The 23,445-nt window shown below is 39.8% G+C and overlaps 1 protein-coding gene across 2 annotated transcripts in view; it reads right to left on the bottom strand.

Annotated features, from left to right (window-relative positions):
- The window catches only part of TADA2A (transcriptional adaptor 2A), a 79,623-nt gene that overhangs the window by 5,150 nt on the left and 51,028 nt on the right, over positions 1-23,445 (bottom strand). For both annotated transcript variants that reach the window (XM_073616059.1, XM_073616060.1), the window contains 8 exons: positions 19,968-20,056; positions 16,311-16,383; positions 15,695-15,758; positions 12,661-12,704; positions 12,418-12,528; positions 11,184-11,255; positions 9,031-9,163; positions 1,746-1,789 (listed from right to left, as the gene is read on the bottom strand). In XM_073616059.1, the coding sequence (XP_073472160.1) occupies positions 1,746-1,789; positions 9,031-9,163; positions 11,184-11,255; positions 12,418-12,528; positions 12,661-12,704; positions 15,695-15,758; positions 16,311-16,383; positions 19,968-20,056 (630 nt within the window). The remainder of the gene's footprint in view (positions 1-1,745; positions 1,790-9,030; positions 9,164-11,183; positions 11,256-12,417; positions 12,529-12,660; positions 12,705-15,694; positions 15,759-16,310; positions 16,384-19,967; positions 20,057-23,445) is intronic.

Here is a 23,445-nt window from a genome sequence, read left to right as displayed (position 1 = left end):
CTATACTGATTATAGGTACGATAATAATTGGTTGTTTTAATATTTTTGATATGGGAGCATATGACAGTGGTAAGCGGCAACTACACTAAGACACTACAGTAATATAATTTCAATGCAATTTTTAGGTTAGGCACAGGTTTTTATACATTTCTTTGGTAAAAATAACCTAAATCAGTGTTTATTTTTTAGTCTGTAGGAAAGTCCACAAACTATGGTATATATATGTGAAAATTGATCAGTCCTGATGACCTATCTCATTTCTTGAGGCCCTAAAATACCAGGACAGTAGAAATACCCCCAAATGACCCCCTTTTGGAAAGCAGACAGTCCAAAGTATTTAGTAAGAGGAATGGTGGGTTTTTTGAAGTTGTAATTTTTCGTCATAATTTTTTGGAATATTAAGAAATGGATAAAAAATAAAAATAAATTTACAATTTTTTTTACATACTGTCACCAGTGCAGTACAGCATCATCATAGAACTGGTGTGACAGTGATCAGGGACACAAACTGGTGACAGTACCAAAAAAAAAAAATAAATTTTTTTTCTTTTTTTTTTTTACGATTTCTTTTAACACACTGTGACCAGAGCAATATAAGGTTACCATAGTAACATTGTACTGCTCTGGGGAAGTGATCAGGATTTTTTTTTTTAATTATATTATATGTCACATTATGTTTGCTTATAGCAGTGTATTTATTACATTGCTACAAGCAAGCATTTTACTGAATAAAACTGAATCATTCAGTCTGTTTTGTTGTGATTATCTATGATTGGTAAAAGCTAATCACATGGTACAGATGGGTTGTGATTGGCCCTGTCTGTACCAGGTGATCAAACTGATAAGAATAGATTCTGGACAGCCGCACTCTTGAAAAAATAGCTTTGTTTATTAGAAATAATTTACATCAAATCGGAAATAACAGCAGACAAAAAGAGGTGATGTTTCGCACTAACGTTAGTGCTTACTCATAGCTTTTGGCATAAGCCATGAGTAAGCACTAATGTTAGTGCAAAACATCAGCTCTTTTTGTCTGCTGTTATTTCCGATTTGATATGAATTATTTCCAATAAACGAAGCTATTTTTTCAAGAGTGCGGCTGTCCAGAATCTATTCTTATCCATTGCTATCAAGCAATTGCCAGCACCTATGACTTCCGAACCGAGGAGTACGTTACTTCCTGTCTGTTTGAAAACTCCTGGAGCGGTGATATCTCTTTTCCCACAGGTGATCAAATTGACCAATCACAGCTAGCAACACATTTGTATGGTTTGAAAGGAAGCCATCCATTGTGTACAACTGTCATATGACCTGCTGTGATTTGTCACAGCTGTCACATGCTACCGACATCGAGCCGATACTCTGATTGGAGTGACAGATCATGCCTCTGCACAGCCCCACGATCGGTGCATCCTGAGGACATACTGTGTACAAACAGGATACATAGCAAAAGGACAACAATGACATGATATGAGTTATTATATCAACCTATATATCTAAAAGGTGAATGTAAAAAGTTTGGCCTTGAAAGCAGCCACAACTTCATTCTCCTAAAAAGAATTCCTGCAACTATGGTTACAGATTTTATGCTAGGAAACATTCTGCCTTCAAGTTACACAATGTTATTTTAACAACAGGAAACTACAAGCTAAGATAAAATGCATCCAAATCTAAAAATTATAAAGATGTAATATAGTAAAATGAGTTATGAAAGAAACTACTATTTAAAATTAAAAGATTCATACCTGAACCTGAAACAACAGGTACAACTTGATATAAACCAGCGTCTCTAAAACACAAATAGAAATAAAAAAGTTAATATACGAATAAGCACTGCTCACAACCAAATTCCCCTCCTATTTTTCTATTGTAACAGGGACACATATTTTTCCTATCCATATAAGGCATTTTCAGAGAAATTAAAGTGATCAGAAGAAATTACATTTCTGTAAAATTATTATGGCATAGATATGCACAATCACACTGGCTGAACACGCATATGTATGTCCTATCCAGACAATAATCCATACTAGAATAGTTCTTTCTCAGAGATCAACTGGCCAGGAAGGGTGTGCACTGGACAGATCTTGTGTACAGTGAACCTTACGCTATGAATAATGGATAAAAAATATTTAAGTGAAGGAAAAAGAGTGAAAAAAATCTTTAGGTATATATAAGGTATATATATAAGCTGCTCCCCTCAAGTGTAGACAAGTTAACTTAAATAATCAGTGACAGTGGTAGGGGGCGCTAGTGGGTTAATTTGTTCAACTATCAATCAATTAGTATTCAAAATTAACACCTATATAGGATAATAAAGTGCTCTGTGCTAAATTGAAATTTTACATTCCATAAACACACATAGTGAAAAAATTAAATCAATTCATTTAAAAGTCCATAAGTTCTTCTGTGATATTTTCCAACACTCAACACCATCCCCATAAGCTTGATACTGTAAAGTTGCACCTGATGTGTGTGGTTGAACTTCCTACTCACCAGAAGGACATGACCTCTTTAGTTAAAAAGAAGGTCAGAATAGGCTTTGTTTGTGGGTCTTTAAACTTGCTTGAGTAATAACTGGAGATGAATCATGGCATCTTTCCAAATAACAACCTCCTCTCCACCAGGTTAGCCCATTAAAAATAAGATAGAGAGGGTTCCATAGCGTAAAAACGTTTATTTTAAAATAACATACATAGCAAAATGGCTGCTTACTTTTAAAAGTACCTTTTCCCGCCACTGAGAACACTGGCATATAGTACTATTGGCAGGGATGCACCGCCCCTCTGTTCTCGTGGTTCGGCCTGCATTCCACCGATGTAGTACAGTAAACCGTAAGTTCAGGACCCGGCAGTGACATGACCGGAATGTGCCTCAACGTTCGTTTCGTCTTACGACGTCATCAGGAAGCGATTCCTGTCACTAGGCAGATTACATTAAATAGCCTGGTCATGGAATGTGATTGGCAGAATTTTTACTCTCCAACTACCCCATCATTAAGATCAGGAAACGTCCCTTTTGCATTAGGCTTAGACAGAGAAAGTGACCACAACCTGTCTTTACCAAAAACCGGAAGTAGTGATACTCCCATTGCTCCAAATCTGCCAGGTAAATGAGCACATGCAACAATAAAAGATTACATCACGTAGAAAATTAGATAAATGGGAGATATATATAGAAAAAGAAATATTGATAGATAAATAAAATAATAATAAATGTATATAAAAAATAAAATTAAAAATGTATTAACATACTCAATAGTGTAAATGAATATTATTTACCAACTAAGTTTAACAGAGTCCCATAATATATGGGTCCTCAATAGGTTGGACGGTAGGAGTGCCCAACAGACAATATGATTGATTGTCTATTGGACTTTCCCACGACCCAACAACATTGGATAAAACCAGTAACAAAAATCTAGTCATTAGTTAAAAAACAATTGAGATCTAAATCTATGTTCATTCCTGCAGGCTGCATGGTATTCAACCTATGCAGACATAAGGTTTCATTTTTGGATACTGCTTGTTTTAGATGGGTACCTCTCCAATGTTTGGAAATTTGATCTATTCCATAGAAAAGTGAAAAAACGATTTATTGTCGAAAACAATACGAAGGCAGAACAACACGGAAACTGCGTACAAGAATTAATGAACACTTAACCAACATCAAAAATGGCTTTATTAAACACAGTTTGTCGAAACACTTTAGACAATACCATGATTGAGATCCCACCCAACCAACTCACTTTCTATGGAATGTTACAACTTTGTGCTTACCACATAAAATGTAGTCTATCTTTCCCAATATTTTTCTCCTCATGGTTAATCTTTTCTCATTCTTTATTTAATTTTTTCTATTTATTTAAAAAAAAAAAAAAAAAAAAATTTGGGTCATTTTTTTTTATTAAAATGTTTATATTTTTTCATTTCTATATGTTTTATTTTCATTTTATTTTTATTTACATTTATTATTATTTTATTTATCTATCAATATTTATTTTTCTATATATGTCTCGCCCCAACGGGGCATAGAATTTATAGATTGTTTTCCTAACCATTTTCTATGGATGTTTTTTATTTAGTTCACATGCTGCCATCTAGTGACCTTTTGTGGTAATGCACTTGTTTTCTTATGTTCCTTTTCCCTGATGTTATGACACACTTCCTTTTAGTATGTAATGCTCCACCCTTTTTCCTGTGATTGTACTTCCTGTGTCATGGATGCAGCTAACAAGCCACATGTATTCTGCATAGTAAGCTACAGACAATATCATCTTTTGACCGCATAAATACCACAACCTATTCATCTGTTTGTATCCTGTCATCTGCTGTAACCTGATGTTCAGAATAAAAGCACCTTTGTGGATGGAATCAGTATTTGGTGAGTTCAAACTATCTGATAAGGATGGTCCTGAGTGATTATATCTTATACAGGGCAGGCATAGAGGTCTCACAAGGGATAAATCGCTTCACAACAATCGGAGTCAGAATAATATATATCTCCCATTTATATCATTTTCTACCCGATGTAATCTTTTATTGTTGCATGTGGTCATTTATCTGGCAGAGTTGGAGCAATGGGAGTATCACTACATCCGGTTTTTGGTAAAGACAGGTTGTGGTCACTCTCTCTGTCGAAGCCTAATGCAAAGAGTACGGTTCCTTGTCTGATTGATGGGTAGGCGGAGAGTAAAAATTCTGCCAATCACATTCCATGACCAACCTATTTAATGTAATCTGCCTAGTGACCGGAATCGCTTCCTGATGACGTCGCAGGATGAAATGTACATCGAGGCACATTCCGGTCACGTCACTTCTGGGTCCCAAACTTCCGGTTTACTGTACTACGGTGACGGAACGCACGCTGGACCACAAGAACAGAGTGGCGGTGCATCCCTGCCAATAGTACTATATGCCAGTGTCCTCAGTGCCGGGAAAAGGTACTTTTAAGTAAGCAGCCATTTGGCATTTTGCTATGTATGTCATTTTAAAATAAATGGTTTTACGCTATCTCTATCTTATTTTTAATGGGCTAACCTGGTGGAGAGGAGGTTGTTATTTGGAAAGATGCCATGATTCATCTCCAGTTATTACTCGAGCAAGTTTAAAGACCCACAAACAAAGCCTATTCTGACCTTTTTAACTAGAGAGGTCATGTCCTTCTGGTGAGTAGGAAATTCAACCACACACATCAGGTGCAACTTTACAGTATCAAGCTTATGGTGTTGAGTGTTGAAAAATATCACAGAAGAACGTATGGACTTTTAAATGAATTGTTTTAATGTTTTCACTATATGTTTATAGAATGTAAAATTTATTTTATTTAGCACAGAGCACTTTATTATGCTATATAGGTGTTAATGTTGAATACTAATTGATTGTTAGTTGAACAAATTAACCCACTAGCGCCCCCTACCACTGTCACTGGATAGATCTTGCCTATGAAAATTAGATCATTCCACTTATGATCAGCCAAACTTGACTACTATCATCTTATATTTACAGGTCCCTTGCAAAAAGGTGACATTGCGCTCGGCTACTATACCGCTGATAAATTTATACTAGATGTCCATGTTTACCCCGCTATAAAGAAGCTTGGCAGATTGAGTGTAGCTTTCTAGAAAGAACTTAACAGTGGGACTATACTAGAATGCACTGTCATCTTTTGGAAAGTTAAAGCTCTTATTGAAAATGTGGAGGACAAGACTAAATGATCAGAACCTGGAATAGCTTTGACTTGACTACATTAAGAAGCTGCTTAGAGCAGTGCCTGGTAAATACTGGGTATATCCACAGGCATGTTTAAATCAAGATTTGGCTAAACAGACATTACTGACAATAACTACCTACAGATATCAATGACAGCCTAACTTGCAGACACCATGCAAATACCAAAAGAGCTTTTACGTGAATGACCTTTCCAGCAATGTACACCTTTGGATCTACTGAAGGTGCATGTTTAGGGCTAAAGAAAACGGAGCGGAAGAGCAACAAGAAGGTTTCTATGTGTGTTGAGAATAATACTAGCCACTGAAGACTGCGTGTGTCTGGGGAAACAGTGATCACACTCAAACTGCATTTCAACAAAATAAGAACGTCTTCTGGAGATGTAAACAACAAGATTTTTTACCGTAAAAACCTTTTCTTGGAGTCCATTGAGGGGCACAGGAATTCTTTGACTATCGGGTTATCTTTCTGCTTACAGGAGAAATGGATGCTGCAACCAAAAACCATTACACAGTACAGGATAACCCTGCCCACAACCACCATGCCTGTTTTGTAGCAAAGTATTACCGAGAACATGAAAATAAACACAGAGGGGAGGAACATATGTCTCTCAATGGATGCCAAAAGGATTTTATGATGAGTAGAAAAATCCAATTTTCTTTTTCATTCTTTAAAGGGACACACTGATTTTTAGGAACTCTTAGACTGCTGGGACGTCCAAAAGCAGTCCAACTGGTGGTGGGAGGGGGGTGGAGGGTGTGTTAACAGACCAAGGTGGCAGCTTTGCAAGATGGGAAATGTTCCGAAAAGAAGCACTCACAGACCTAGTAAAAGAAATCAGTCTTTATGAAGAAGCAGTGGCTGAAATATAGACTCTTGCAACTTAAAACACAGTGGGGAAGATTTACTAAAACCGTAGCACACAGAATCTGGTTCACCTGTACATAATAACCAGCTTCTAACTTCAGCTTGTTTAATTAAGCTTTGACAATAAAACCTAGGAGCTGAGTGGTTACTATGCACAACTGCACCAAATTCTGTGTGCACCAGTTTTAGTAAATATCCCCCATAGAGACAAGAGAACATGTTCTGGATGAGAAAACATTGTCCTGAAGCAAAAAGGCAGTACCTTAAACAAGCAGGAAGTCCTGGGCCTGAACACCACCTTGTCCCTAAACAAAACAAGACTTCATTCCTTACAGGATAAGGCCACCAGTTCAGGCACTCACCTTGCAGAAGTGATGGCTACAAGGAACACTACCTTGTGGATGGGAGTAAAGAGAGGAATATTTCTAATAGGTTCACATGGCGGTTGAAGTGCAGAGAGAGACAAATTCAGATCCCACAGAGTGACAGGGGAACAAACAGGGAGCTACAAGGGAGACTCCCTGTAAACAGGTCTAAGTCAAGGAGCAAAAGACAAACAGTCTCTAAAACATAAACCAGATAAAAATCTGACCTTTGAAATACAAACGCTAGTCCAGAACCACATGCATGAAGGAGAGGAACTGTCCCATGGAAAAACACCTAGTATGGAAGCCCCAACTTACTCTAAGTGACGTAATTTGTTCTATTAGGGTTAAAAAAAATGCCTTTAACACCAATACAATGTCTGCCATGACTCTTATTAGATTGGCATCAACATGAGCAAGTTCAGGAAAATGAGGATCGCTGGAATGGAGGGCCTTCCAGAGAGAATAGAGTGCTAGAGAGGGCTTCCAACCACTTATTAGTTGGAGATGCATTCTCAAACAGTAAAGTGGTTGCTTTGCTAAGGCAAGACACTGATGGATCCACAGTGAGGGCAGACCACTTTTTAACAAAGTCCTATTTAAACAACAGGTAACAGGCTAATAAGTGATTTGGGGGAAGCAGTAGGCTGATCCTCTAGTTTCAGAATATTGGACACCACATCAGTAAAAGCTGAAATAGTCTCTATTATTTTTGGAGTAATGGCAGAAGACAAACTCCTCAAAGTCAAGTTTGTCAGGTAAAGATTGAACTGAGCATCAGACAGACCACCCCCCAGTCTAAACTCACAGACCAAGGATAGATCAGATTCAGAATCTGTAAGGGAAGGTGAGGGAGCCCGCTTTTGTCCTCTGTGGTCAGAGTCAGCAATAACTGATTTAGACCATACATTCTTGCATGACTGTAGTAAAAACCTCAGCGGAGAGGCAGAGAGACCAGTCATACCTGACAAAGCTAAAGAAGGTACCAAAGACAAGATAGAGTCCAGGAGCAGTGGGCAACATGATTCTTGTTTGCAGAGGTCAGCCAAATCAGTAGGTGTGCAGTAAGCAGCACCAAAGCCATAAGTAATTTGTGAGGTGGTACAGTGGGACTATCCCCTGTGTCTTGAATCAGACATGTTGCGATCATGTGGCAGTAAAGCGACATAAAGCTTAGGGCATAAGGCAAGATCTCAGGTACTCACAAAACCCAGCCAGGTGTGGCAGGGTGAGGATTGGATGGCTGGAGGTGACCACAGTCACTGCAGATGGGCATCAGGAACAGATTGCAGTTTCTTATGGTTTCCTGCATGCTGTATGAGTGTGTGCATGTGTGACAATTCAGTCCCACAACATTAACTCCTTTAATGGTGGAACTAGGAGGAAACTGAATTCCAAAGGCACCCAGCAACCTATGTACTTGAAGTTGCTCACTATGCTTCGGTTGACCGGCCCACTCACAGAGTGTTCAGAGGCAGGGCAAGCGCTGGTTCACTTTTTAGCAGAATGGGGTCTGGAGTGCACGCTATGTGGAATCATTGTTTGATGATCACATCCTGAAGGTCTTCAAGTAGCACTCTAAAATCCAAACTGAGATTAGCCGCAATGGATTTCTGCAATCGGGGAAACCAGCACTATAAAAGAGGCTTGATTGAGAATAATAAATGTTGAATAAAAATGGTGCTAGCAAACATGTCTTTTACACAGCAGAGCTGAAGAAAAAGATGTCCATCCCCCTCGGACACTAGCAAAACACTGAGGCATTCCGGTAGTAGGAGAGGTTATCATGGTCTGGCTTGCAGTTTCTTCTCTGTTTGCCAGTGTCCAATCCTCCTGTTGGCAGCAGTATAATCATAAGATAAATGATTTCCTGTGTCTCCCAAACAGACAAGAAAAAAAGTATGGATTTCTGAAGAATTTAAAAGTTGAATTTTAACTGGCAAAAAAAAAGTTGCAATACATAATCATAAAACTTGAAGTTTATTTTAGTAATAATATCTAGGTGGTATGTTAACACGCTTTAAGGTAATACAAAAATATATGCAAGTACACAACCATTGTAAACTTACATAGCGGCTTGTCGCTTAAGCCATTGTTGACAGGCATTGCCATCATGAACATACTGTAGGACTTCAGAAAGCATGGTTCTCTTCAAACGCTCTTCTTCGCGTGTCTTTTTCAAATGATCGTATATTTTGGAACCTGTTTCAAAAAGTGCAAATTTTAAACTCATGGTAAACAAACTGTAGGTTATAACTGGCTAATCTGCTAGTGATAATCACATGTGGTATTTTCCCACTTTGTATGGTATTACCAGTAATTTCTTACATAGATAATAACATGTAACAAATCAAGCAAATACTAAATTGTGTCAGCCATTCATACTGGACTACTGGTAAAAATAACGTATAGCTGTAACAACATAAACTCTTACTCATGCACGACAAGCAGAAAAGTCAGGTCGCACAGCGAGTCATTGTGTTTGCAATATATTTTTGCATAAGGGAATCAAAATGTTGTGTGTACACGTTCCCCAACTTCTCATGTACATTTAGATTAAAAGGGTTTTGAAATATATATAAAAAAGTTTTTTGGGTTTTAAATTAAGTAGGGAAGAGTTAAAAACCCTGCTGTGTACCAGTGGGAAAAATTCTCTTCAAAGGAAAGCAGGTTTGGATTTCTTCTCAGTTTCCTTTTGGTGACAATGGTAAAAATAGACTGGTTAAGCTCCTATATGGGACACAGACCAAATAGAAAAAAAAATACAGAGGGTCTAATCTTTTCCCACTCTATTCCAAACTAAACCAGAGGGTGGTTGAAAGTTTTGACACAATCTGTGGGACATAAACTTTTTAAGAATCCTCAAAACAGTCAGTTGCTATTTTCACTAGTGTCTGTTAACTGGAGGTGTCTGCAGTTGCCTGCTTCTGCTCCTAGCCAGGAGGAAAGATCGCCAGTGCTTAAACTATCACCATATCACTATCACACTGAACAAAGGAGGCCGAGTTCTGAGTGACATTGCAGGAAGAGAGGGAGCATTACAGGCAGTTCACAAAAAATTGCAAAACCATAAAGAATTAGGGCAAGTAAAGAGAGAGGAAACTTGTCAGCTTGTGTTGTGAATGATTGTAGCTGAGAAAAAATGTTTTCATTCACAAAAATGCAAGCTAAAAACAGCACATATCAGCTACTACACTAGTCAGAGGCAGCCTAGTGTTGTATGTTGGCTACAGCATGGCTGGACAGTTCTGGGAGGGCGTCATATGACATCCTGCCATGATCACGCCCGCTGCAGCATAGGGATGGCACGCTCTGTGATCACTATGTCCTTAGGACACAGCTGATCACAGATCAGAGTAAAAGGGCCAATCACATCGGCCCTTGACCACGTGATCAGCTGTGTCCGATCACAGCTGATCACAATGTAAACACAAGCTGGTTATCGGCATTTCTTTTCTTCATGCTGACAGCGTGAGGAGAGGAGAGCCAATAACCAGCTTGTGTGAAAAGGACATCTACACTGCTAACAGGGCACCGATTATTAGTGTCCTGATAATCAGTGCAGTCCCAACAGTGCCCCCCCCCCCCCCCAGTGCTGCCAATTGGTGCCCATCAGTGCTGCCAATCAGTTCTGCCTACCAGTGCCATCTACCAATGCCCATTAGTGCAGCCTCATCAGCGCAGCCTCATCAGTGAATGAGAAAAAATGACCTTTTTGCAAAATTTTATAACAAAACTATTAAAAACTTTTTTTTTTTTAAGTTTTCAGTCTTTTTTCGTTTATTTAGCAAAAAAATCAAAAACCCGGTGGTGATTAAATACCACCAAAAGAAAGCTATATTTGTGTGAAAAGATTGTAAAAAAATCTAATACGGGTACAGCATAGCATGACCGCACAATTGTCATTCAAAGTGTGACAGCGCTAAAAGCTGAAAATTGGCCTGGGCAGAAAGAGGGTAAAAGTGCCCAGTAGACAAGTGGTTAAAAAGGTACAAATTCTCAGTTTAAAGTGTTTGAGATTTGCAAATCATTGCATTCTGTTTTGTTGCAGATTTTACACAGCATCCTGTTCAACTTTTTTTAAATTGGGGTTGTAGAAACTCAAGATGGTTCATGGCAGTAGGCTAAAGAGGGAGATACAAACTGGGAATATTCTTGTTAAAAACCTTAAGTATAACATAACATATTTAGTGAATACAAATGCAAAAACTGGATTGCTTACTTTGAAAAGTTTTGATTCCTGCTCTACGGTATTCTTGTAGCCTTTTGATTTCCCTGCGTAGCTCAAATTCCACTGCAAATAAACAAACCTATATTAAATTTTACTCACGGATAAATGTTGTCCAGGTATGAGCATCACCTGTAGTGACCATTAAAAGCTGAGATTTCCAAACTTTTTCCCCACTTTTTAATCCCCGCTGACAGCAAGGATAAGTCATGGATGTTAGGACACAAGTGGGTGCCAGCTCCTTAACAACCAGCAGCACTGAGCGGAACTGTCACATTTAGCAGTGGTAGGAATACCACTGCCAAATGTTTCACTTCTAGCTGTGTTAAATTAACGTGCAAACACACACATTACATATGGCAAAAAAAAATTAACTTGTATTTAAAACGGAAATAAACCCATTGATTTAACACTTTCAGAAAACAGTTGCATTCCTAGCAAACCAGGAATACTAGCTGTTACATTGGTTGTGCTCTCAACCAAAACTGTCAAACCATCCAATGGCTGGTGTCATAACTGATCACATGTGCAACATCATGGCAGCTGAAGATTAAACAGAGGCCAAGATGGCAGCTTTCTTGGCTGAAAACAATAGGGGGGTTTACTTTGTGCATTTTTTTCCAAGTTTCATTTCCATTTTCAGAGTTACATAGTTAGTTTAATGCAAATATGCATACGGTATTTAACTCTTAGTGAATTGTCTCACCATCCTCTGGTCTGATTAGGAAATATGCCCTTTTATTGGTACCCTTGGTGACCAACTAGCAGAGAAAAGTACAAATGTATGCAGTGGTGCACTTGCAATGCTGTTTTTCTACTCCTTACAATGTATCACATTAATACTAGAACCAAGGAGATCTATCCTATTGACTGGTGTCTTACAGCAGCACTATCAAACAGCTAAATACACAGTTGAAATACAGATATCAATGAGTCCCAACTTCCTTCAAAAATGCCAAGGTATCATTTTCTCTTGGTCAGACTCCCCAATTATGTATTCTAGGTTATGGAGGATCCTTGGCCACAGCATAACACAAAATTTTGGCTTCATAAGGGTGTGGTTGATGAGAGAAAAAGGGAATTCTAAGTGGGGATCAGCATTATTAACATTTCTGGAGTGAAGTTCTAAATCTTAGAATATACACACAACCCAAAATTTCGATAAAATAATAACCATTATAATCAATGTAAATATTAGGTCGTAAAAATGCTTTACGTAAAAACTTACATGCATGGCTTTCTAAAAATCGATCATGGTTTGTGGCTCCCAAAATCCTGGCAAATCTTCTCATAGTTTCATACAGCTCTTGTATATCTTTGGAATATCTTCTTTCCAAAACTAAACAAAGCCAGAAAATGTATTTAAAGAATCTGTAATGTACGCATGTGACTAGAAATAGGACATTGTGCAGCAGTGGCAGCTTCAGCTATAGCCTACACTCTGGAGTGTAAAGAAAGACAAACTGCTTACTTTGAAACTTCCTCAGATTTATAAGGCCATGTTCTCTTATAATCCTAGAATGATCAACAAAAAAAAAGTCAAGAATGTCACAGGAAAACAGGTACAAACTAGTAAAACTTTCAAAAAAGTCACAAGTGAGCATAAAATAAAGGCTCCTTCTGAATTAATTTCATTTTAGATCTCTCGATAGATATGCTTGCATTATTTGCGTTTTAGAATAATTTAATGTTATTTCAAACATTTAATATTTACATTTAATATTTAAGTGTTCTTGCATAACAAGACCACTTACTTTTATCTCACATATATATTATTCTTATTATTATAGCCAAATTTACCACCCTAACTCCCACAGCTTTTACACTACATAGACAGTAATATACCGAAACGTGCAGATTGTTCCAGATTGGTGTGCTATTACTTTGTAGAACATTTCGCCAAATGGTTCACGAAATATCGTCGTTTTTGCGGCAAAATTGGTCCCATAGGAATGAATGGCGAAATGTTCAAAACTAGAGTGGGAGGTGACAAAAGTTGACAACCCCATGATCAGCTAAAACATTATGTCCACGCCATAATCAGCCAAACCATTATGACCACACCATAATCAGCCAAAACATTATGTCCACGCCATAATCAACCAAACCATTATGACCACACCATAATCAGCCAAAACATTATGTCCACTCCATAATCAGCCAAAACATTATGTCCACGCCATAATCAGCCAAAACATTATGACCGCCCCATGATCAGCCAAAACATTATGACCGCCCCATGATCAGCCAAAACATTATGACCACCCCATGATCAGCCAAAACATTATGACCACCCCATGATCAGCCAAAACATTATGACCACCCCATGATCAGCCAAAACATTATGACCCCCCCATGATCAGCCAAAACATTATAACCACAACACGATCAGCCAAAATATTATGACCACCCCATGATCAGCCAAATCATTATGACCACCCCATGAAAAAAACAAAAATCATTTTTGAAAAAAATGTTCAGCTCTTTCTGCTAATGATGGGACTTCTTCAACTTTTTTACTAGTATTTATACTTTTTAAAATATTAAGCTTTTTAACACTTTTCACAGTTACTCCAGCCACTCCAACCTCACAAGTTACTCAAGCCACTCCACCCTGTTACTCCACCCACTCCAGTTGTAGACTACTCTAGGTGGAGGCAAGAACACTTCACACAATTTCCCCAGAAATTGTAGCTTTTCTAGTTTATAAAGCATTCTTTTTGTAGCAGCGTTTACACATGTTTACTGTTCATACTATGAGTGATGCTTGGCACACCATTTTAAGCAAGTTTGACTTATTCTTCCATGAAGTTTTGCACCGGGTTAATTGTGCCACAAGTTTCTCGTCAAATTTGTTTATTTTTTCATATTTTTTTTTAAATATAACAAAGATTGACAAATTGAGTACATACAAGGATGGTGGTACAATATGCAAATAGCAATTAAGCAAAACATATTGATTTATGAACAGGATGAGTACATAACAATGTAAAAATGTAATGAGAAGAGCAACAAATAAACCAATAAAGTATTACATCAAAAGCATTAGACAATTCCATCAGAAGAAAAAAGTAAGCTAGTTACTATTGGTACATTTTGCAAGAGTAGTAATAAGGAGAACAATCTAATAGGTATATCAAAAACAGAAGAGATAATGTGTTTATTGGTACCATACAATATGAAAAGAAAGGTAGAAAATAAAAAATAGGAGTAGATAGAGAGAAGAGGGTAGAAAAGAGGGTAGAAAAAAGGGGAAAATAGGAGGTAAATATCCAAGCGTTTGCATGTTTAAGGAGGCAATGATGGTTCAACCAACAAAGCAGATGCTACCGCAGCATAATAACCATACAAAAATATGGCTGGTTTTGTTGCGAATTGATGGGACAGAGCTTTTTGGTTTTAACGCGTAATAGGAGACAGGCAAATCTATAATAGCTCATTTATTAAATTACTTCAATACTTTCATTCACTTTCTTCCCCTTCCTGCCCAGTCCAATTTTCAGTGCTGTCACACTTTGAATGACAATTGCGTGGTCATGCAACACCATACCCATAAGAAATTGTGATTTTTTTTCATACAAATAGAGCTTTTGTTTGGTGGTACTTAATCACCACTGGGTTTTTTAATTTTTTGCTAAATAAACGAAAAAAGATCGAAAATGTTGAAAAACAAAAATGCGTTTTTCTTAGTTTCTGTTACAAAATTTGGCAAATATATAACCTTTTTGTCAAATTTACACCATAATGTTATCTGCTACATTTTTTTTGTGGTGAAAATAGCTCAAATCAGTGTTTATTATTTAGTCTGTAGGAAAGTTATAGAGTCCACAAACTATGAGATAGATAGATAGATAGATAGATAGATAGATAGATAGATAGGACAGACAATGGCATAATGTGCTAGTATGAATCGCATTCTAGTACATTATGAAATACTTACCATAGAACGAAGCCCCTGCAGCTGTGCCCGGTCACCACTGAGGGGGCTGACATGTTCCCCCATTGTTTCTCTTGGGTTTTCGGGCTCCAGCACTGTAAGTGGCCAGAGCTGCGATGACATCACTACCACACATGCGTGCAGAAACCCTTGGTGCCGGCAAGAAGCTCTGAAGTTCCGGCATGATACGCTGGACCTTCAGAGTGAATGCGCCGCTGGCGTCAGCGGCTGCATGCAGGGTGAATATCTCCTAATCGGTGCACGTTTAGGAAATTTTCTTTTTACGTATAGGTTAGCCTTATTATAGGCTTACCTGTACGTAAAAAGAATATTTCCTAAAAGCGGGGTATACAACCACTTTAATCAAACTTGATTTACTGAGACCCAAAAATGCCAGGACAGCACAAGTATCCCCAAATGACCCCTTTTGGGAAAGAAGAGGCATGGTGAAGTTTTCTAACTCTTATGCAGCTGAGAACAGAGGGAATATGATCACAAAAAAAAAAGTTACTGTATGAAAAGAAACTTAGTAGGAGGGTACAATTATAACAACATTCAGTCACATTACCTTTTCCTTCTCTGTCGCTCCTTCAGTCTTGAGTGATAAATATCCACAACAGAAATTTTCAAAGCTAAAAATAAAAAAAAAAAAAATTAAAAAAATCTGTAAAATATAAAATATGTGAAAATATATAATTAAAATAATATAACAAATATGAGAAACAACTGAAGGTACTTTTAGAAATCTTCTATTTTAAAATTGTCACTCTCTTGAAGTTACAAATTTAAATACAAAAGTATATTTATAGAGCTTTCAGTTTCAGTATAACAGCCACGGAAAGAAAAGTGGTATCACCTCCCCCTCAATCACTCCTTCCTTTCCTGCCCAATATCCAATTACAAAAATGTGTGAATATTGTGTGAAAGTTGTGTGAAAAAAGTAAATTTACACATAAGTGTCACTTACTGCCATGCCACTCTCTATTGAGCCTCGGTAACCAAACAGTTTTAAATAGACTATGTAGCTTTGACTGAATCGCAATAAAGCAGACATAAGACAAAATTTTCATCATCTGATAATTTACTGAGCACAGCTGCAGTCTATAATATTCAAGACGGATGACTTTTTTTCTAGAAAGCCCAAAAAAAGAAACACTGCAATATCTTGTACAAAAAATGCTTACCATGCAAAACATCTGAATCATCTTCAACAAAATCAATATCTCTTAAATCCCACTCAGCATAATTATCAAACTCCTGTTGGGCATAAAATAGAAAACTTTAATTAAAGAATATGAATGCTGTCAGCAGCTTCCAGTTTCTTACACAAAACTTTATCACTGCCAACAAGACACCCACAGAAATGCAATTATACTATAGATGAGAATTCATTTGACATGAATTGCTCTGCACATTTACAAGAAATATTTAGTGCTATTTAACCAAGTTTAATTCTTTATATATTATGGTCAGCACTACAAAAAGAAAAAAAAAAAACTTTTTAAAATATTTTTTGACCATTTGAGCCAACAGGTGGGCTCTTGTTCATGCTCTACGGTGTCTCTGTTTAATTTATTTCATGGGAGAATCATCTTGTTTGCAGAACTCAAAGGCATTATAAACCTTCTTACCTGCATAAGATGTGCATTGATCATGGCGTTTAATGTTATCATTTGTTACCCTGTACACATATATACAGGGTGTATAGTAGAGTGAATCTTCACATTCCTTTGTCAGACGTTTGTTTGTATTTAATCATAAGGTATATGGCACGCCATTGCACAGATTAATGCATGACCACTGTCTGTAGTCTGAGAACTAACAGTTCCTGTAAGGAAACTACAGTACCTGACCGCCAGAATGTGTTTCCAGCGCGATCCCATGGCGTTGGTTCTCGGGCGACAGGGTGCTGTGCATCTCGCGCTGGCTCACTCATCGGGAAAGGAAAACTTTTTTTTCGTTTCGTGATGAGCGACAGGCAGTGCTGACAGCTTTCTGGTATGAATGAGGGGGAACGCCACACCAAATTTTTAATAAAAAACCGGCATGGGTTCCCCCCCAGGGGCATACCAGGCCTTTAGGTCTGGTATGTATTTTAAGGGGAACCCCCTATGCCAAAAAAACAGCGTGGGGGTCCCCCCAAGATCCATACCATACCCTTATCCGAGCACGCAGCCCGGCCGGTCAGGAAAGGGGGTGGGGACGAGCGGGTGCCCCCCACCCTCCTGAACCGTACCAGGCCGCATGCCCTCAACATGGGGGGTGGGCGCTTTGGGGCAGGGGGGCACCCTGCGGCCCCCCCACTCCAAAGCACCTTGTCCCCATGTTGATGAGGACAAGGGCCTCTTCCCAACAACCCTGGCCGTTGGTTGTCGGGGTCTGTGGGGGGGGGGCTTATCGGAATCCAGGAGCCTCCTTTATTAAGGGAGCCCCCAGATCCCGGCCCCCCACCCTATGTGAATGAGTATGGGGTACATCATACCCCTACCCATTCCCTGGGGAAAAAGTGTCAGTAAAAAAAAAAAAAACACACTACACAGATTTTTAAAGTAATTTATTAGGCAGCTCCGGGGGTCTTCTTCCGACTTCAGGGGGTCTTCTTCTGACTTCAGGGGATTCTTCCAACTTCTCCGCTCTCTCCGGCCTCTTCTCCCGGTGTCCGGTTCTTCTCCCGCTCTCAGGCCTCTTCTCCTGGTGTCCGGTTCTTCTCCCGGCGTCCGGATCTTCTGCCGGGCTCCTCTGCTATCTTCTGCTCTTTTGCTAGCGGTGGCCCAGTCTTCTCCACCGTCTTGTTCCTTCTTCCGATGTTGACACGACGCTCTCTCCCGCTGTAATGCTGTGTGAGCGGTGCGCGATGACTTATATAGGCATGTTCACCGGGTGATGTCACCCGGTGAAACCGCCCCTTATGACGTCACAATCCCATCATGCCCCGGGACTGTGACATAAGGGGGAGGGGTCATCACCTGGTAACCCTGCCCCCTTATTTCATCACCCGGTGACACGAGCGGATAAGTCGGAAGAAGACCCCCCCGAAGTTGGAAGAAGACCCCCCAAAGCTGCCTAATAAATTACTTTAAAAACCTGTGTAGTGTGTTTTTTTATTGATACTTTTCCCCCAGGTGAATGGGTAGGGGTACGATGTACCCCATACTCATTCACATAGGGTGGGGGGCTGGGATCTGGGGGCCCCCTTTTTAAAGGGGCTCCCGGATTCCGATAAGCCCCCTGCCCGCAGACCTCAACAACCAACAGCCAGGGTTGTCGGGAAGAAACCCTTGTCCTCATCAACATGGGGACAAGGTGCTTTGGGGTGGGGCGCCCCCCTGCCCCAAAGCGCCCACCCCCCATGTTGAGGGCATGCGGCCTGGTACGGTTCGGGGGGGGGGCGCTCGCTCGTCCCCACCCCCTTTCCTGACCGGCCGGGCTGCATGCTCGGATAAGGGTCTGGTATGGATTTTGGGGGGGACCCCCACGCCGTTTTTTTGGCGTAGGGGGTTCCCCTTAAAATATATACCGGACCTAAGGGCCTGCCCCTGGGGGGGAACCCGTGCGTTTTTTTATTTAAAATTTGGCGCGGCGTTCCCCCTCATGATTCATACCAGACAGCTGTCAGCACTGCCTGTCGCTCATCGCGATGAGCGAGCCAGCTCGGCGCTGGCTCCTGCAATGGGGCTCGCAGGTGTCAAATCTCGGCTATAACAACGGCGAGATTGACACAATATCGCGGTCACCTACTGTAGATATCCCACAATCCTGGAGTCTCAGTCTAAAGGTCTGCAGGCGAGAGATAGCTACACATTAATTAGATCTACCAGTCAGAGGCAGGCAGAGCATTTACAGACACAGCTCGGAAGATACTTTTCTTTAATCACATCAGCACTCTCACATTTATGATGTGCAACAAAGAGGCTGACATGTCATACACTGGAAAGGGAAGTTGGCTTGCCCTTTGGCGATTAGAGATAGTCTGTAGCAAAACATTACTATAGGGGAATCAATCAGCCATGACACTACAAACTTCAGCCACAACATGTGAGTCCATCAATACACGGTAAAGGCAACCAAACAGCATAGGGAATAATGTGTAACTACACTAATAACTAGCTAACACAATGAAGACATTAGGAAGTGTACAATGCTTTAAAAAAAGAAGTATCCCAAGAAGGTGGCCAAGTGCACATACCACTTGATCCCACTCAAATCTGCCAGGTGGCTGCTAAGCAGTATGGTCAGCTTTCACCACTGCAATTGGAGAGGGCTCTATCATTGCCTCTGACTCTGCATAGATGAGAGGCACAGGGCTTCACATAGAGTAGATGGAGCGAAGCAGAGTAAGGAGGGAGGGAGGGCACAGGGCTTCAAAATAAACAAAAAAAAAGTTGTTTTATTTCCAAAACCACTTAACAGATTTAAATGGGATCAAGTGCTATGTGCACTGTCCATAGTACTCTAAGCATTCTGTATCATTTATTTGTAAAACAACCATTGTTTATGTAGAAACAAAACAGAAATACAATAGTTTAAAGGTCAAAAACATTAAACCAGCAACTAAACTAAAACTGACCCAAAGCCATTATAATTTCCCTTTGATCGTCTCCCTGGTTGGTGCCCAGCCTGGTTTTAGCACAGTCCAAACTGAGTTAAGGCTGCTTTGGAGTGCTTAGGTGTATGGAGTCATATAGAAATACACGTATTTCAGATAAGCAGCACAAGGTGATCTGCAGAAAACACACACCAAACTCACCATTTTACCATACATAGCAAGGCATATATTGGTGTGGATTAGTAAATAGGACATTTTGCTGGCCATAACCCACAATACGATTAGTTACATTTACCTCTATGAAATCTGCCCTTGCTGGCATATATCCTGCCATATCTCTAGAAAGCAATGAATCAAATGTGGGCCTTGGTGGGTCATCAGAAGCTAAGAGAGAAAAAATTATTTCATTATCAAAAACAATAATACAATAAAACAATGTATTCTCCACTTTTATATATAATCCTTACTACATCGTTTATTTGTTGCATGACACTAAAAGTAATGTAATTACCAGCTGGGTTGTACGATAAAATGCTTTATTGCTGCTTGACAGCTAAGCAAATGCAATATCCTTGATGCACATAGAAAGAATTACGCACCTCTGCAAGATACCATCAATCACAGTTTTCACCAGTCTCATTCAACTACTTTAAAACCAGGTTTACTCAGAACCCCCAAACAAACATTTGTAGTAACACAAATTGCTAATCAGCCAATCACATGTCTCCAACTCAATGCATTTAGGCATCTAGATGTGGTGAAGACCACTTACTGAATTTCTAACCGAGCATCAGAATGGGGAAGAAAGGGGATTTATTGATTTTGAATGTGGCATGGTTGATGGTGCCAGACGGGCTGGTCTAAGTATTTAAAAACTGCTGATCTACACACACAACCATCTCTAGGGTTTACAGAGAATGGTCTGAAAAAGAGAAAATATCCAGTGAGTGGCAGTTGTGTGGACTAAAATGTCTTGTTGATGTCAGAGGAGAATAGGCAGACTGGTCGGAGATGATAGAAAGGCAACATCAACTCAAATAACCACTTGTTACAACCAAGGTATGCAGAATACCATCTCTGAACGCGCAACACATTGAACCTTACAGCTGATGGGCTACAGCAGTAGAAGACCACACCGGGTGCCCCTCCTGTCAGCTAAGAACAGGAAACCGAGGCTACAATTAGCACAGACTCACCAAAATTAGACAATAGAAGATTGGAAAAACTTGCCTGGTCTGATGAGTCTCGATTTCCGTTCAGGCTGGTGGTGGTGCAATGGTGTGGGGAACATTTTCTTGGTACACTTTGGGCCCCTTAGTACCATGAGCATTGTTTAAATGCCACCGCCTACTTGAGTATTGTTGCTGACCTTGTCCCTCCCTTTATGAATACAGTGTACCCATTTTCTGATGGCTACTTCCAGCAGAATAATGCACCACGACACAAAGCTCAAATCATCTCAAACTGGTTTCTTAAACATGACAATGAGTTCACAGTACTCCAATGGCCTCCACAGTCACCTTATCTCAAACCGATAGAGCATCTTTGGGATGTGGTGGAACAGGAGATTCGCACCATGGATGTGCAGCTGACAAATCTGCAGCAACTGCGTGGTGCTATCATGTCAATATTAGAGTTGCACGATTCTGGCTAAAATGAGAATCACGATTCTTTGCTTAGAAGATAGATCACGATTCTCTCATGATTCTCGCACCGCATCATCATTTTTCACATTAAAACAAAAAAAATTGGGCTAACTTTACTGTTTCGGTTTTTTTTTGTTCATTGAAGTGTATTTTTTTCCCAAAAAATTGCGTTTGAAAGACCGCTGGGCAAATACATTTGACATAAAATATTGCAGCAATTGACATTTTATTCCCTAGGGTCTCTGCTAAAATATATATAATGTTTGGGGATTCCAAGTAATTTTCTAGCAAAAAATATTGATTTTAACTTAAGAAACAAGTGTCAGAAAAAGATTTAGGCTTTAAGTGGTTAAACTTCCTGCATTTACACTTGTTTAAAAACTTGGCAGACTGCCTGGATTTTTTTTCACACAGAAGTTTATCCCTTTGGTCTAAGGGCTCCTTCACACGGAAGTGTCCGTGTACGGAGCCCACTCTGCTCAGCGGGGGATCGCTCCGCCGATCCCCGCTGAGCAGGCAGATGGCGACGGACCTATCAGAGCGCCGCTCTCCCCTATGGGGGATCGGATGATGACGGGCCGTATGAGTCCGTCGTCACCCGATCCGATAACGGATGGAAAAGTAGGTTTTTCCTCCGTTACACTTTTTCGGATCGGAGCGGGTCGAATGTCAGCGGATATGTCACCGCTGACATCCGACGCTCCATAGAGATCTATGGAGGGTCCGTTCAGGTCCGCCTAAAAAACTGACAGGCGGACGTGAACGGATCGGCAGTGTGAAAGAGGCCTAAGAAGGAAGAGTTAGTTACAATGTTTCATGTTAAAAACTTGGCAGACTGCCCAGATGTTTTCTTTTGACAGCTGAGTGAGCAGATAAGTCTCTCCACTTGTTATATGAAAGAATCGGCAAACTCTGCAACAGAGATAGTCAGGGGTGTTGAATCGAGATCACGATTTTTTAACGATTAACAGCTTTCCGACCGCCTCACGCAGATATACTGCGGCAGAAGGGCACGTACAGGCAGATTAACGTACCAGTACATTACCCTTTAGGAGGCAGCTTGCAGGCACACGCGCGCCTGCCGGGACTCTATGTCCGCGGGGATACCCATGATCGTATCACGGAGAGGAAGAACGGAGAAATGCTAATGTAAACAAGCATTTCCCCGTCCTGCCTAATGACAATGTCACTGATCACAGCTCCCTGTAATGGGGAGCGGTGATCAGTGTAGTGTCACACACAGCCCCTCCCCCCACAGTTAGAATCACTCCCTAGGACACACTTAACCCCTACAGCGCCACCTAGTGGTTAACCCCTTCACTGCCAGTCACATTTACACAGTAATCAATGCATTTCTAATTGCACTGATCGCTGTATAAATGTAAAAAATCGTACCAAAAGTATCTGATGTGTCCGCCATAATGTCCCAGTCACAAAAAAAAAAAAAAAAAAAAAAAAAAAAAAAAAATCGCTGATCGCTGCCATTACTAGTAAAAAAAAAAAAATATTAATAAAAATGCCATAAAACTATCCCCTATTTTGTAGACGCTATAACTTTTGCGCAAACCAATCAATATACGCTTATTTTTTTACCAAAAATATGTAGAAGAATACGTATCGGCCTCAACTGAGGAAAAAAAATTTTTTTATATATTTTTTGGGGATGTTTATTATAGCAAAAAGTAAAAAAGAATAGGTTTTTTTTTTCAAAATTGTCACTATTTTTTTGTTTATAGCGCAAAAAATAAAAACCGCAGAGGTGATCAAATACCACCAAAAGAAAGCTCTAATTTGTGGGAAAAAAAAGGACGTCAATTTTGTTTGGGAGCCACGTCGCATGGCCGCGCAATTGTCAGTTAAAGCGACGCAGTGCCAAATTGCAAAAAGTGCTCTGGTCTTTGGCCAGCCAAATGGTCCGGGGCTTAAGTGGTTAATTGTGCAGCTCTAGTCAATATGGATGAAATCTCTGAGGAATGTTTTCATCACCTTGTTGAATCTATGCCATGAAGAATTAAAACAGTTCTGAAGGCAAAAGGGGGTCCAACCCGGTACCAGAAAGGTGTACCTAATAAACGTAGCTGGTGTGTGTGTGTGTGTGTATGTATATATGTGTGTATATGTGTGTAT

The sequence above is a fragment of the Aquarana catesbeiana genome, linkage group LG02, assembly GCF_042186555.1.
Source record: "Aquarana catesbeiana isolate 2022-GZ linkage group LG02, ASM4218655v1, whole genome shotgun sequence".
Lineage (NCBI taxonomy): Eukaryota > Metazoa > Chordata > Amphibia > Anura > Ranidae > Aquarana > Aquarana catesbeiana.
Note: the sequence above shows the minus strand (reverse complement) of the source record. Positions and strands in the feature narration are given on the sequence as shown.